Genomic DNA, 12,528 nt, shown 5'->3' on the forward strand with positions numbered 1-12,528 from the left:
CTGGCATTGGTAATATAAATAATGAAACAAGTTTTCATCACTCATCGTTAGCTGCCTTTACCTAAATTTGGAAAGAACGTCAGTCAGTCTGACTTAAGCTACATGGATATGAAATGCACAAAATGTTTTAGGGCTCTGGTAATAACCAGATCTTCTACTGAATGTGAAAATGATGGAAATCCATGTGAAAACACACACACACATGATTTGCTTGTCTGAGGGAGTAGCTTCTTTCTGTTTCTAAATCAGTCATCAAGTTTTCTAATCTTGGATTCCTCTCTCCCTCAAATTTGCACAGATTTCCAGAAAGTAGCATTCAAGTTAAAACACAGGTGACAGACTTCACAAATGGGGTAAAACCTTAACCGCCCAGTGTCATAGCTAGGGAAAATCTGCCTTTGTTGAGAAACCGGACCATTCAAGAACTTACTAGCCCAAAGAAGTGCTCTCTAACACTGAAATGACATGCAATTCATCAGGTCAGACTCGAACTAATTGGAAACACACACACACACACACACACACCAAATGAGTCTCCTGTTTTAAGACATAATTACTATACCTGTTAAATTTCTAATATATAAAGCTATTAGTACAAAGAGTTGCTATTGGCCAAGGCATTGCTCAAGTCAGTCACTCTGAAAGGATAAACTATATTGTCGATTCTTTTTCTGGAAGAAGGGCCGGCAGACCGTTCACTCACTGTTACATGTGGAGCTAACGGCTCTGCATTCTCTTTGGGGACAAAAAAAAAAAAAAAAAAGGCAGTGTGTACCGAAGCACATCACACCCCAGTGCCCCATGTGTTGCTGTTTATAATGGATTTTCCCTGGAGCAAAATAACCCTGTGATTGTCAGAGAAAAGTACACCAGTGTGGATGAAGGTCAGAAATCTGGGAGACACAGCTCTCCACATCTGTACCTTGGTGCATGTCACACCTACTTTCCTCCCACACGAGGATTCAGGTGGGCAACTACCTAGAGAACTTTGGGGAAATACCTTCCCTTAGAATAAGGACTCAGCAAACATTGAGTCAGCACCCTCTGCTCAGCATGGAGCGTGCAGATAATGCCTTCCCTCTACAATTGCTTAGAAGCTTTAAAGCCACTTCCTTAAGCCTGGCTAAGCATGTGAATTACATACATAATATATGATGGCAACAAAAAAATTAGGAAATACACATGAACAAAAAGGAAAAGCAATCAATTAAAGTTACTCCAAATCCTCTGCCTAGTGATCATTACTATTAACATTTTGGGGGTATATTCTTCCATGCTTTTCCTCTTTTATTATTGTCCCTCGATCATTGGCGATGAGGGGCCAGAGCGGTCTGACCGACAAGACAGACAAGGTGCTTCTCTGGGTGAAGATCTGCAATAAACAAGTCAACCAGTGATTTCAAATAGTCAAGGGCTACGAAGAAAGTAAGACAGGCTGAGGTCGCCACCGGAGCGGAGACCTGGCTGAAGAGGATTAGCCATGGGCAGGTGTCGGGGAGGACCACTCTAGTAGGCAGGTCAAGCAACTCATTCAAGAACAGAGTGAGCTTAGGGTGCCTGGGCGGCTCAGTTGGTTGAGCGACTGCCTTCGGCTCAGGTCATGATCCTGGAGTCCCTGGATCAAGTCCCACATCGGGCTCCCTGCTCAGCAGGGAGTCTGCTTCTCCCTCTGACCCTCACCCCTCTCATGCTCTCTCTCTCATTCTTTCCCTCAAATGAATAAATAAAATCTTTAAAAAAAAAAAAAAAAGAACAGAGTGAGCTTACATGCTGTAGAAACTGAAAGGAAGCGAGAGGTAAAGCAGGGAAGGGCGGCAGGGGGAAAGGGGGGAGGGGCGGCCAAGAGCCAGCCCATCGCAGCTCCAAGGGCACAAGCTTCCCTGGTATCTACGAGAAATGGAAAGCCAACCAAGGGCTTTAATCAGTGGAGGGGCACAGTCGGACTCATCTTCAAAACGCTCATTCTGGCTGCCATGTGATGAGCGGGGGATAGGGCAGCAAAAATGGAGCAAGGAGATCCACCCACATACAGACACACGGACAGGCTGTTTTCTGTTGTGTTTTAACAGAATTAAATCCTACTGTACCTAACTCCCTTATAACAAACAGGAACTGACGTACTCATTAATGCTAGCTTCCTCCCCATTTTATGGATGTGTCACATGGTTATTTAGCCCTTTAATCACTAATTATTAGAGGTCTGCTTTTTTTGTTTTTTGTTATTTTTTTTTTTAAAGATTTTATTTATTCATTTGAGAGGGAAGAGAGAAAGAGAAAAAGAGAGAGCATAAGGAGGGGGAGCAGCAGACGGAGAGGGAGAAGCAGACTCCCAGCTGAGCAGGGAGCCCGCAGCGGGACTCGATCCCAGGACCCTGGGATCATGACCTGAGCCGAAGGCAGACGCTTACCCGACTGAACCACCCAGGTGCCCCCTGGAGGTCTGCTTTGAGTGAGGGACTGATCCAGGTGCTAGTTTGGTGTCCACTTTTCAACACCATTGACCACAGTGAGGTGAACTCTTTTGTGTGCAAATTAGACATTGTGGGTTTAATACCTAAGAAAAGCAGCTGGTCCAGGGTCAATGCCACATGACATTGGGTCTGAACTCACTCCTTTCGGAGAAGTCCCATGAGAGATGGTCTTTGGCCTTCGGCAGTGTCCAGGGATAAACAAGTCAAGTCAGGGATTTTGAAAACAAGGGAAAAGAAAAAACAAGTTTTCATGCCTCTAAATGTTTCCACTGTGATGGGTTGGAAGAGACAGTATTGTTTCTCATTTTGAGCTCAGGAGAATGGAGACAGAATTTCTGAAAATGCTCAAGCAGGTCCCTGTGCATACAATTTCAAATTTCTGTCTAGGTCCGATTCTCTTTCAACTAACTTATTCTAAAAATGCCTCCTTGAATGAAACAGGTTCTGGATCATAAAGGGCCATTTTCTAAAATTATCATTACTTCACAATGAACATTTGTTTAGCAAATACCTTAAAAAGGGAAGGAAAACAATGAAGTGGACCACATTGGGAATGAAAAATACATTTACAAGTTTAATTACCAATTATAGTCTGCTGGATCCCCACCGTATCTTTTATATTCTTCCCTTTCCCCCCTTTTCCTTACCTTCCTTGCTGCCCCACCCATATGTCTCCCTTAAGGAAGTGAGAACAGTAAGTTTTTTCCAATGACCCTGACTGGCTCAGTCATGATCCAAATTAGGTTTTGGAGGGTCCTGAAGTCAGTCAGTCTTTCTCTCTCTCTCTCTCACACACACACACACACACACACGCACGCGCACGCGTACACGCCAATAGGGTTTCAGTCAAGTGGTGGTTATCATTGAGCAGTACATATGTATCTCTTTGGTCTGGGGAGCTTTTAAAACACCCATGGAGGAGCCCCACTCCTAGTGATTCCAGCTGAGCAGTTCCAGGGTGGGGGAACAGGCCTGTGTCATCTGGAAAAACTCCCCCGAGGATGCTGGCGTTTACTGTCCCTGGTTAAGAAGCACAGTGATACAGGGAAAATGGTTCCAGAGAGTCTTCAGTACTCTAAGAAAGCCACTGAAGAAATAAAACAGTCTTAGACGGCACATACCATTAAAAGTGACCATAAAAGCTAGCATCTAGAATTTATAGGGTCCCAGATGGGATAAAAAAAACTGTAGCTGAGAATTCAAGGATGGTAACATAATCCTCTCAAATACAGAAAAAAATAAACTGCATCTCACATACTTAAATAAGAATTTGAAAGGTCTTCCGCTCTGTTTCTGTTGGAACCTAAGTTCTCAGAAACAGGATGGCATTTCCTGAAGCTGGAGCATCGTGTTCTGCCACCCATATTGGAGAAGTATCTTCTCAGATCGCAGATTCCTCAAGTGAAAGTTTTTCCTCCTAAAGTGACTCTTTACGCCACCTTTGTGGACTGCTCTGCTTATCTGCCAGCCAATTAAATTTTGGTTTGTGTCATGGAATTGAATCTGTATTTACTTATTAAGTAGTTTATGGATGTTCTGATGTCCTTATTCCAAGTCTCCTGCCATTTGAACAAAACTGAAAAACAGAGTTAGACAGCTCTCTCAAACTCATCCCCATGAAGAAATGTCAAGATAGAGTTACATCAAACATTCACTGAATGCTTCTAGATAGCAGCAAGAAAGACCCCCCCGTGGGCACGAGGTAATTTTTCCTCAGTTCCAACTCAAGGGGTATGGGGACCAGAAGGCAAACAAAAAGGGAGATGTGCATTTGCTGGTCCCTGAGTTGGCTGCACTCCTTACGTGCCTCTCGTAGAAAAACCGCCTCTCTGCACTGAATTGACAGTCGACCGTTTAAAAGTATACATTTTTCATGTAACACAGCTCCTAAATCCAAGCCCAGTGTTTCTGGTGTTTGACTATTAGATAGATGTGCAACTCACGAAAAGTTCTAAGTAGCAAAATGCAAACACACTTGCTGTATCACTTTCCATTCATTCATCCATTTTTAGAAAACTAATGCGGGCTCTTAAATTTTAAGACTTCCAGGAAAGGCTTGACTGGGAGTCAAGAGGATAACATGTGATACCCTCTCTAGTAGCTCATCAAATTGATACGGATTCCGGCGAGCAGCTCCCTCGGTCTCAAGCCCAACCCCACGATCTGTGGTCCGGGCCTGTGTGGTGCCTCGTGCACGGATGGGTCAGTCGAGCTTGTAAAACGCCCATGGACACGTTAAGTGGACAGTCATGAACGTTTGGTCTTGGACTAAAATTTCTAAAAGTACCTTCTCATTCCTTTAGGTAAGGGAGAGATTTTGGAGAGAGAGGCTTTTTCAAAAGCCAAGGGTTCTCTGCTGGAGAGAAAGCACAGGGCATGTCCTCAGGATGCAGTAAATATCGACCAGTAGCAGCAAGCCATGAGTGTCGCTTCTCCGAGCCCCCCCTCCCCACAGCATACACACACGGTGCCAGCACAGGACAGGCCCGGGGCGTTTAACTGGTTCTCTGGATGAGAGACAGACAGACAGACAGACACACTCCCCGACTGCAGCAGCTCTGGCAGTACTTTATCAGTATCAATAATTACTCAAGTTACAGAGACTTACTATTCAAATAAAATGCAGCAAACGAGGAAGATGAGGAAGAAATCTCTAGACTTGCCCTTCTCCCTCCCCATCTCCTTCCAGGAATCAGACACACCCTTAACGCGGAACACCCAGAATGACCCAAGTTCTACAGAAAGACTTGCCTTTCTGTTGCTTCAGTTTTTCCCCCAAATACTTGCAGAGATAACCTTTGCCGTCTTCATTCTTACTTACATCTCTTTCTGCCCCGTCTGACAAGAATCTGGGAATAATCGAGGCGACAGAGACTTTTCAAAAGCAAACTGCTGATCTTAGTTCAGAAAGACTGAATATTGGAAAGGTCTGGAATTCCACTTAGCACCACTGTATATCGAAAAGAGTCCTCAAAAGGCAGCATTTCCAGCCCTGCTTACAGGAGCAGAGGTTTCTGAGATATATAGACATCTGGGTCAAAGTGTACATCCCTTTACACAAGCGACGAGAGGTCCCATTGTTCTCATTCTGGGTCCCTGGCTTATGACAACACCGCCTTCCACATCACCACTGCTGGGGCCCGGGGAAGAGCAGATCACAACACCATTCCTAGAGTCCTACACGAACCTGGGATGACAAAATAACCGAACGATGTGTGGGGATCAGAAGCCCAGTCACTATCTTCCAATTAAGCTTAACGGGTTTATAATCGTATCAGGGTGACAAGGAGTTTGTCAGCACTGTGCAGCTCAAAATGCTAATTGCAGACGAGAACGGGCAGTTGGCTGAGCTAATGCTGCATATTAATTAAGCAATCCTAACTGATTTATATACTGCCCTCATCTAAATTTATAGTGCCATGCCTGCTAATAATCCCATTTATTTTCATGCTGCTGAGTACAGAAATCACGTTAATATTTACTTTCGTGAATGGATCTGTTGTAGTAAACCATGTATGAATAAGAGCCACTTATAAATAGAAAGTTGAGAACATTCACATGCCTTCAAGGAAGATGATTGAGAGCGGTGTTAAAAAGATGTGGATTGATTTATCAGGGCAAAATGTCTCTAGAAATTGAAGTGACAAAGACAATAGAAGGAAAAGCCCGTGGGCGTTGTTGGGCTTTTCCTCAAAGAGGAGTGTCTGCTTGAAATAACTTAGGGGTCCCACTTGGAAAAGAGCCCACTGTAAGTTCTGAGTTGAGATTTTTTTCAGATGCAACCACTCACTTGCTGTTCAGTTTCCTTTACTGTATGTGAAAGGATTCTGTTTGTACAGCTCAGTTTATGCTTGTATTATCTTTCCAGGAAGGACTCTCCTAAAAAGAATTCAGAATTGCACTGCTCATTTTCATATTCTCCAAACCGTAAAAGGCACATGTGATCTGACAAATATCAAAGTACTTTGGGGAATAATCAAATGACATATTTCACCTCAGGGCAATTCTGGAAATCCCGGGACATAGGGTTGTCATACCTTGGATAAGTACAGCCTGTCAGATGTGAGGAGGAGGTGAAGAGAAAAAGGAAAGAGGAAAAGTGTACCCAGCCATGAAGACGGATGAGATGTGAGAGAGGATATGCATATTAAATGAGGAGAAAAGGTTTCAAAATATTTTGGGTCTCACATGGTCAGGAGAGATGGCCCATTCAACTCTTGTTACAGCTGCAAGTGACAAAAACCTGATTTCTGAAGCAAGAATTTCATGGGAGGATACTAAGTGCCTGCAATTAGCATCTAAGGAATGTGGGAGCAAATTAAATGATATACACCTAAGTGGTTTCAGCACAATACATTTTCATGCTAAATATTAAGTTTGCCGAGCAATCCCTGGAGAGTCGTAGGAATGACGGAAATACTGCTAATGCTTTCCAGGAGATAAGACAGCAGTGGTCGTTTCATAAACCACATTTTGAGCGGACCAAGAACCTGAACAGGGCAGTTTTTTACGTCGTGGCTGGCGTTAAGCAAGGGAGCTCTAGACTGCACTTCCCAGTCCTCCGAGCTTTTACCCAGAAAAGAAGGCTTGAAGTCGGGGGCTTTGGGAGGTAGCTGTCCCACACTTAGAACGCTGGCCTGGAATGTTCTGAATTTCTAAACTGAGGCTTAAGGGACTCTCCACCTCTCCTCTTGCCACTGTTTCAAGGCAGTTACACAATCTACCACGGATGGAGGCGGTTAATGGGGACAGGATGGTCCGACTCCTTTTGGGCAGGAGGTGGGAAATGAAAACTCACATTTTATTCATTGCACAGGATTCAACATCTGTAACATACAGTGTTCTGGTAAACACTTTTTGGCGACTATTTCATTAATATACTAAGTTGGTCAGACTTTAGCTGGAAGAGTGTTATTTTAAGGATCTAGCAAGGTATGACATGTCTTTTCACTTAACAGCCCTATGGTAGTACTTTTTAAGTACTTGGGACCCTCTGGGAAAGAGAAAAGTTGATTTAGACATCACACTATCAACCAGGTCAAATTCCAAACGATTTAAGAATTTAACATTAAACTTTGAAATCATAAAAGTACTAAAATAAGTCATCTCAGAATGGAGAAAGACTTTCTAACAAGGACTCAAAATCTGGAAACCAAAAAAGAAGTTTATGGGTAAATCTGAGCACATGAAGTCGAAGAAACAGCATGAACAGAGTTCAGAGACAAACCACAGATTAGGAAAAAAATATTCGCAACCCTGATTGCTGACAGTCATCTCTCTTGATTAGAGAAAGACCAACAATTGTTGCAAAGGAAAAACGAACAAAAGACCAACAGTTTAGAGCAAAAGAGATACAAAGGACACAAACGTGAACGATGCTCTGCCTCACTCATGATAAGAGAAAACACATTCCAACATACCATTATTCCCCCCCGCCCATGAGGCTGGAAAAATCACTCCTGCTTGACACCATACCATGCTGGGTAAGGTGTAGGGAAACAAGGGCTCATGTGTTGTTGAGAGAAGCCACCATGGGTATGGTTCCGGGGAGGGCAACTTGGTGCCATCCATCAAAATTACACATGCTTGTCGCTCCTGACACAGCCCATGTCCTGACTTTTATCCTACAGACAGACTTCTCCACTTGCACAATGACATAAAGTTATTCACCCTGGTACTGCTTGTAATAACAAAAGACTAGGAACAACCAAAAGGACAGCCATACAGGACTGGTGAAATAAATCAGGACAACTATACAAAGGAATAGTGTGCTTCTGGAAAAAAGCACGAGGAAACCACGGACGCATAGAGGAAAATCACGTTAAGTGAAACAAGCAAGGAGTCGGGCAGTGTACGCAATGTTCTACTGTGTAAAAGGAGATCTGGGGGTAGAGGTTCCTATTTGCTTACACACCCCGCCCCCAATGTCTGGAAGAAGAAACAACAAACCAGCAGTCGTGGTTACCTATTTGTGATGAGGTAGGGAGTCAGGTGGGTAGGTGAGCAGATGGAGATGGAGGGGTATACAGAATATTAAGCTCTTTGATTTTCAACTGCGTCAAGTATTACCTATTCAAAATTTAAAGCAACTACTTTTTTTTTTGGAAAAATTAAATACGTAGGTCTGATTTTTATTTATTTTTTTTCTTCTCTGTTCTGGGGGGATAACCGGCTGTCACTTCCTGTAGCCAGTGTCCTGCTTTAAGGGTTCTGTCCACCCTCAGACTGCACAGGCTTCCTCCTCCCACTGTGCGCAGGGACTGTTCAAGGCAAGTGAGGTCAGACCAAATGGGCGAATGGATATCACCCTCGGGTTTATGTGCACAGACTTTGCAAGAGCTATTGTAACTGTTTGGAGGGTTGCTCTTCGGGCAGCTTTTTGGGCTCTTCTCCTGATTCCCTGCCATATTTTGGATGGGATGCAGACCAGGACAGGAAATGACAGTGAAGAGAAAGAGGCCAAGGCAGGAGATGCCCCGATTCCCTGATGCATCTGCAGCCTGGCAGGGGAGGGTGGGGCCCCTGTTCTCTGGGAGGCTTTTTATAGTGCAGCAGAGGACAGAACTGGGTCAGAGGCTGCTGCCAATGCTCCTGGGATACAGGAGGAGGGAGGAGAGGGGAGAGTGGGCTAGTGGTCTTCGGCACACACAGCCATCAAGATGAACGAGGAACTGTAAGCTCTGGAGGAACAGAGTATGGCAGGGCAGCCGGCATAAGGAATTGGGGAGATCCGAGCCCCTGGAGGACAGGATCTCTATCTGGCCCACCCTTCATCATGGATTGATTAGCAAAGCCCATCCAGCAGTGAGGAGAAGGGGCACTGCTCAGGACTCAGACCGCCCCAGGGCTGTCCCACCTCAGCCACCCAAGAGGAGAGCCCAGACAGAGTCTCTGTTGCCCATCCTTTGGATGGGGAAATATATTACACACACTAAGCACTTCACATGTACTCCCTCATTTCCTCTTCACAACAACCCCATGAAAAGGAACTATCATTGGACCTACTTAGATGATGACATCAAGGCTCAGAGGGCTTTGTTCAGTTGCTTAAGGTCACACAGCCAGGAAGAAGTAGAGCCACAGTGAGAACCTCTCCCTCCCTGAGCCAAGGTCTATCTTTGCTACTATATTATCAACAAAGTAAAGTAAAATATGGGATCCATAATCAGGTGGATTCTATAAACACTTGTATACAGCTTCCCAAGATAGTGCTCAACTTCTAGATCTAAATGAAAGTCATTGTGCTACCCCCAAGCTTCTGGCACTCAGAAGCAGAGAAGAAACCAGAGAGACTGAGCACCTTGTAACAAAACACACCCTCCTAGGAACTAAAATACATCTGTAGTAAGCTCTCCCACATCTGGGGCTAGGAACATAAATTAGAGTTAACCACGGGCCACCTAGCTATGGCATCACATCTGAAGAGAATGTAGACATCAGATGTGCATTATCTCTGTGGTGTCCCTGAGGTGATCCACTTTTTAATGTGTTACGGTCAGAAACACATCATATTTATAACAGACTGGGCATGAATATTAGGCATTTACATGATGTCGAAGGTACTCTAAGATTAGAACTTGGAATCTAATACTATACAGAGGGGATTCTATTTTGGTCTTTACCATTGGAGTTTTGGAAACAGATTAGAACATTGAAGACTTCAGTAAGTAAAAAGATCTTAGAAAGAATAATTACATTACCAGTGTCAGCAGTTACCCCTTTTCCCCAGAAGGCCAAAACCACACCATGTAGCTTAGAAGAAGGTAGATCATAGAATTTCTCATTCATCTTCCACAATTCCTGTACTCTACCTTCTCAGATCTCATAAGTATACCTGATTAGAGTCTATGGGTATCTAAAATTTCATCTCAATAATCTGACTTATCCTCAACCAAGGGAGACAAATCATTTCATGTAAAGATTCTAAGGTAAATACTATAAATTGGTTCATTGAAAGTAATAAGAAACTACTCACAACACAGTATTAGTGAATTATCCTAACTGGCAATATTAAAATATTAATTACCACATTAATATTAAGCAGAGTTTTCCTAGATAAGCCTTATAAAAATATTATCAAGAGGCTCATGTGGGGTGATTAAGATCACATGATCAGGACTTCTAAAGGTAAATCATTCCAGGACAATAATTTTTCCCAGTCTTCAAGCTATCTAGAACGAGTGTGCTTTCATTTTTAAAAAATTTCACTCTTATGGAAAAACACGTTATATCCCCCATTTGCTCACTTCTCTCTTCCTTTCCTACTCTTCTTCCTTAGCTTATTTATACATTTAGGTTTCTAAAAGATATTTGTCACTTGTAAGGCTTAATGCATGCGTTGTTTTTTTTTTTTTTTTTAAAGCTCTGAAACATGCAAACATCTGAAATTTTGGAAAGATAATGGATGCAACTGACATACAGACACATCAACATAGAACATTCCAGTATGTCCCCTTCTAGAAATAACCCCCCCCAAAACTGCCAAATAAAGCAAAGCAAGCACACGCGGGACATACTTTCATTGCTACCAGCTACCCGCAAGCTGTGTTGGTATTTGCAATTCTTAACTTTTGGGAGTTGGGGTAAGACAGGTAAGTTGCAGCACTGTGCTGTCTAAAGGACTTCCATCCCCAGGGCAACAAAACAAAAATCCAGCAAGCCAGTCCCGGCCAAAGAGGCATCCCCCCTTAAGCTTGACCGCCCCTCACCTGCTCCCCTTCTCTCCTCTCTCCCCAGAAGAAGGCAGTTCACGGAAACGTCTGGGAGAGCCCTTGGACTTTATTTTGTTACATCCTCTAAACAGACAAAAAACAAAAGAGAACAGGTATGGAAGACAGTACGTTCAGTTGGCCACCAAGAGTTCCACACGGATGCCCTCCCTCCCACCTAACACAGACATACCCATCACTGGTCCCAATTTGGCCACCAAGAGTTCCACATGGATGCCCTCCCTCCACCTAACACAGACATACCCATCACTGGTCCCAATTTGGGGCATTTTCAAAAGAGAAAGCTTACACACAAAGGGGACTGGGTTTATCAAGGTTTTTTTGTGCTTAGTTAAGAAATACGACATGGGAACTTTGCTCTTAAAAGCGGTTGTTACAGGTTAGAAACCTGTATGACTCCTGGTCTTAACAGTAGGTAGGGATATCACAAATCTAATCATGATTGGATTTTCCCATTCATATATCTAACCTTCCACCTTTGATGTGATGCTTTGGCAAATGCGATCATTTAAAACACCACTAAGGGGCGCCTGGGTGGCTCAGTTGGTTAAGCAACTGCCTTCGGCTCAGGTCATGATCCTGGAGTCCCGGGATCGAGTCCTGCGTCGGGCTTCCTGCTCAGCGAGGAGCCTGCTTCTCCCTCTGACCCTCCCCCCTCTCATGTACTCTCTCTCTTCTTGCTCTCTCAAATAAATAAATAAATCTTAAAAAAATAAAATAAAATAAAACACCATTAAAGTCAACAGAACTCAGCAGGAATATCCTGGGGATCATCTGAACCTCCCCTCCGTCGCAAATGTATGTGAATGTGGTGCCGTTAGACCAATCAGGGTTTTGTCTTCTCTCCATGCATGCCTCTCATCTCCAGACACTTTACTGATTCACAAACCAGACTGGGGAATTGGTGGGAGAGACACCTCAGAGAAGCAGTCTACGGCTATATACTAGGTCTGATATTCAGTTTCCCCTTAAAACTTAGTAACGGCAGCATTTGAGTCTTGTTTCTAGCTTTTGAAAGATACATTTATTTTTTGTTCCATAGGAACACTGGAAGGTGTTTACTTAATTACATTTAATCCCCTAACAACCTAGGCTATCCCTATAGGCTATTCACACTGGAATGATTCCTATTATTCCCAAACTCTGTTGATAGAACAGCGAAGGCAAACTCGCTTGTAGCAAAGTTCTCTTTCATTGGAAGTTCTGTTGAGCCCCACTCAGAACTCTGACTTCAGGTGTGTGATTCCAAAGAACATTGGAGAGCTTCTGATTTACTTGGTAGTTTTTACTCTGGGATGAACATCCTTGAATTTTCAAGTGTTAGGTTT

The 12,528-nt window shown here is 43.6% G+C and overlaps 1 protein-coding gene across 5 annotated transcripts in view; it reads right to left on the reverse strand.

Moving 5' to 3' along the window:
- PTPRG (protein tyrosine phosphatase receptor type G) overlaps positions 1-12,528 on the reverse strand; it is a 708,308-nt gene that overhangs the window by 58,517 nt on the left and 637,263 nt on the right. For 4 of the 5 annotated variants that reach the window (XR_010412329.1, XM_064594267.1, XM_064594259.1 and 1 more), the window contains exon 14: positions 11,180-11,266. The exons of the other annotated variant lie outside the window; for it this stretch is intronic. Coding sequence is in view for 3 of the 4 variants with exons in the window: in XM_064594267.1 (XP_064450337.1) it covers positions 11,180-11,266 (87 nt within the window). In the remaining variant the exon portion in view is untranslated. The remainder of the gene's footprint in view (positions 1-11,179; positions 11,267-12,528) is intronic. 5 annotated transcript variants of the gene reach the window in all.

Source organism: Mirounga angustirostris, unplaced genomic scaffold, assembly GCF_029215605.1.
Source record: "Mirounga angustirostris isolate CCGP_5_RB_7025 unplaced genomic scaffold, mMirAng1.0.hap1 SCAF_1, whole genome shotgun sequence".
Taxonomy (NCBI): domain Eukaryota; kingdom Metazoa; phylum Chordata; class Mammalia; order Carnivora; family Phocidae; genus Mirounga; species Mirounga angustirostris.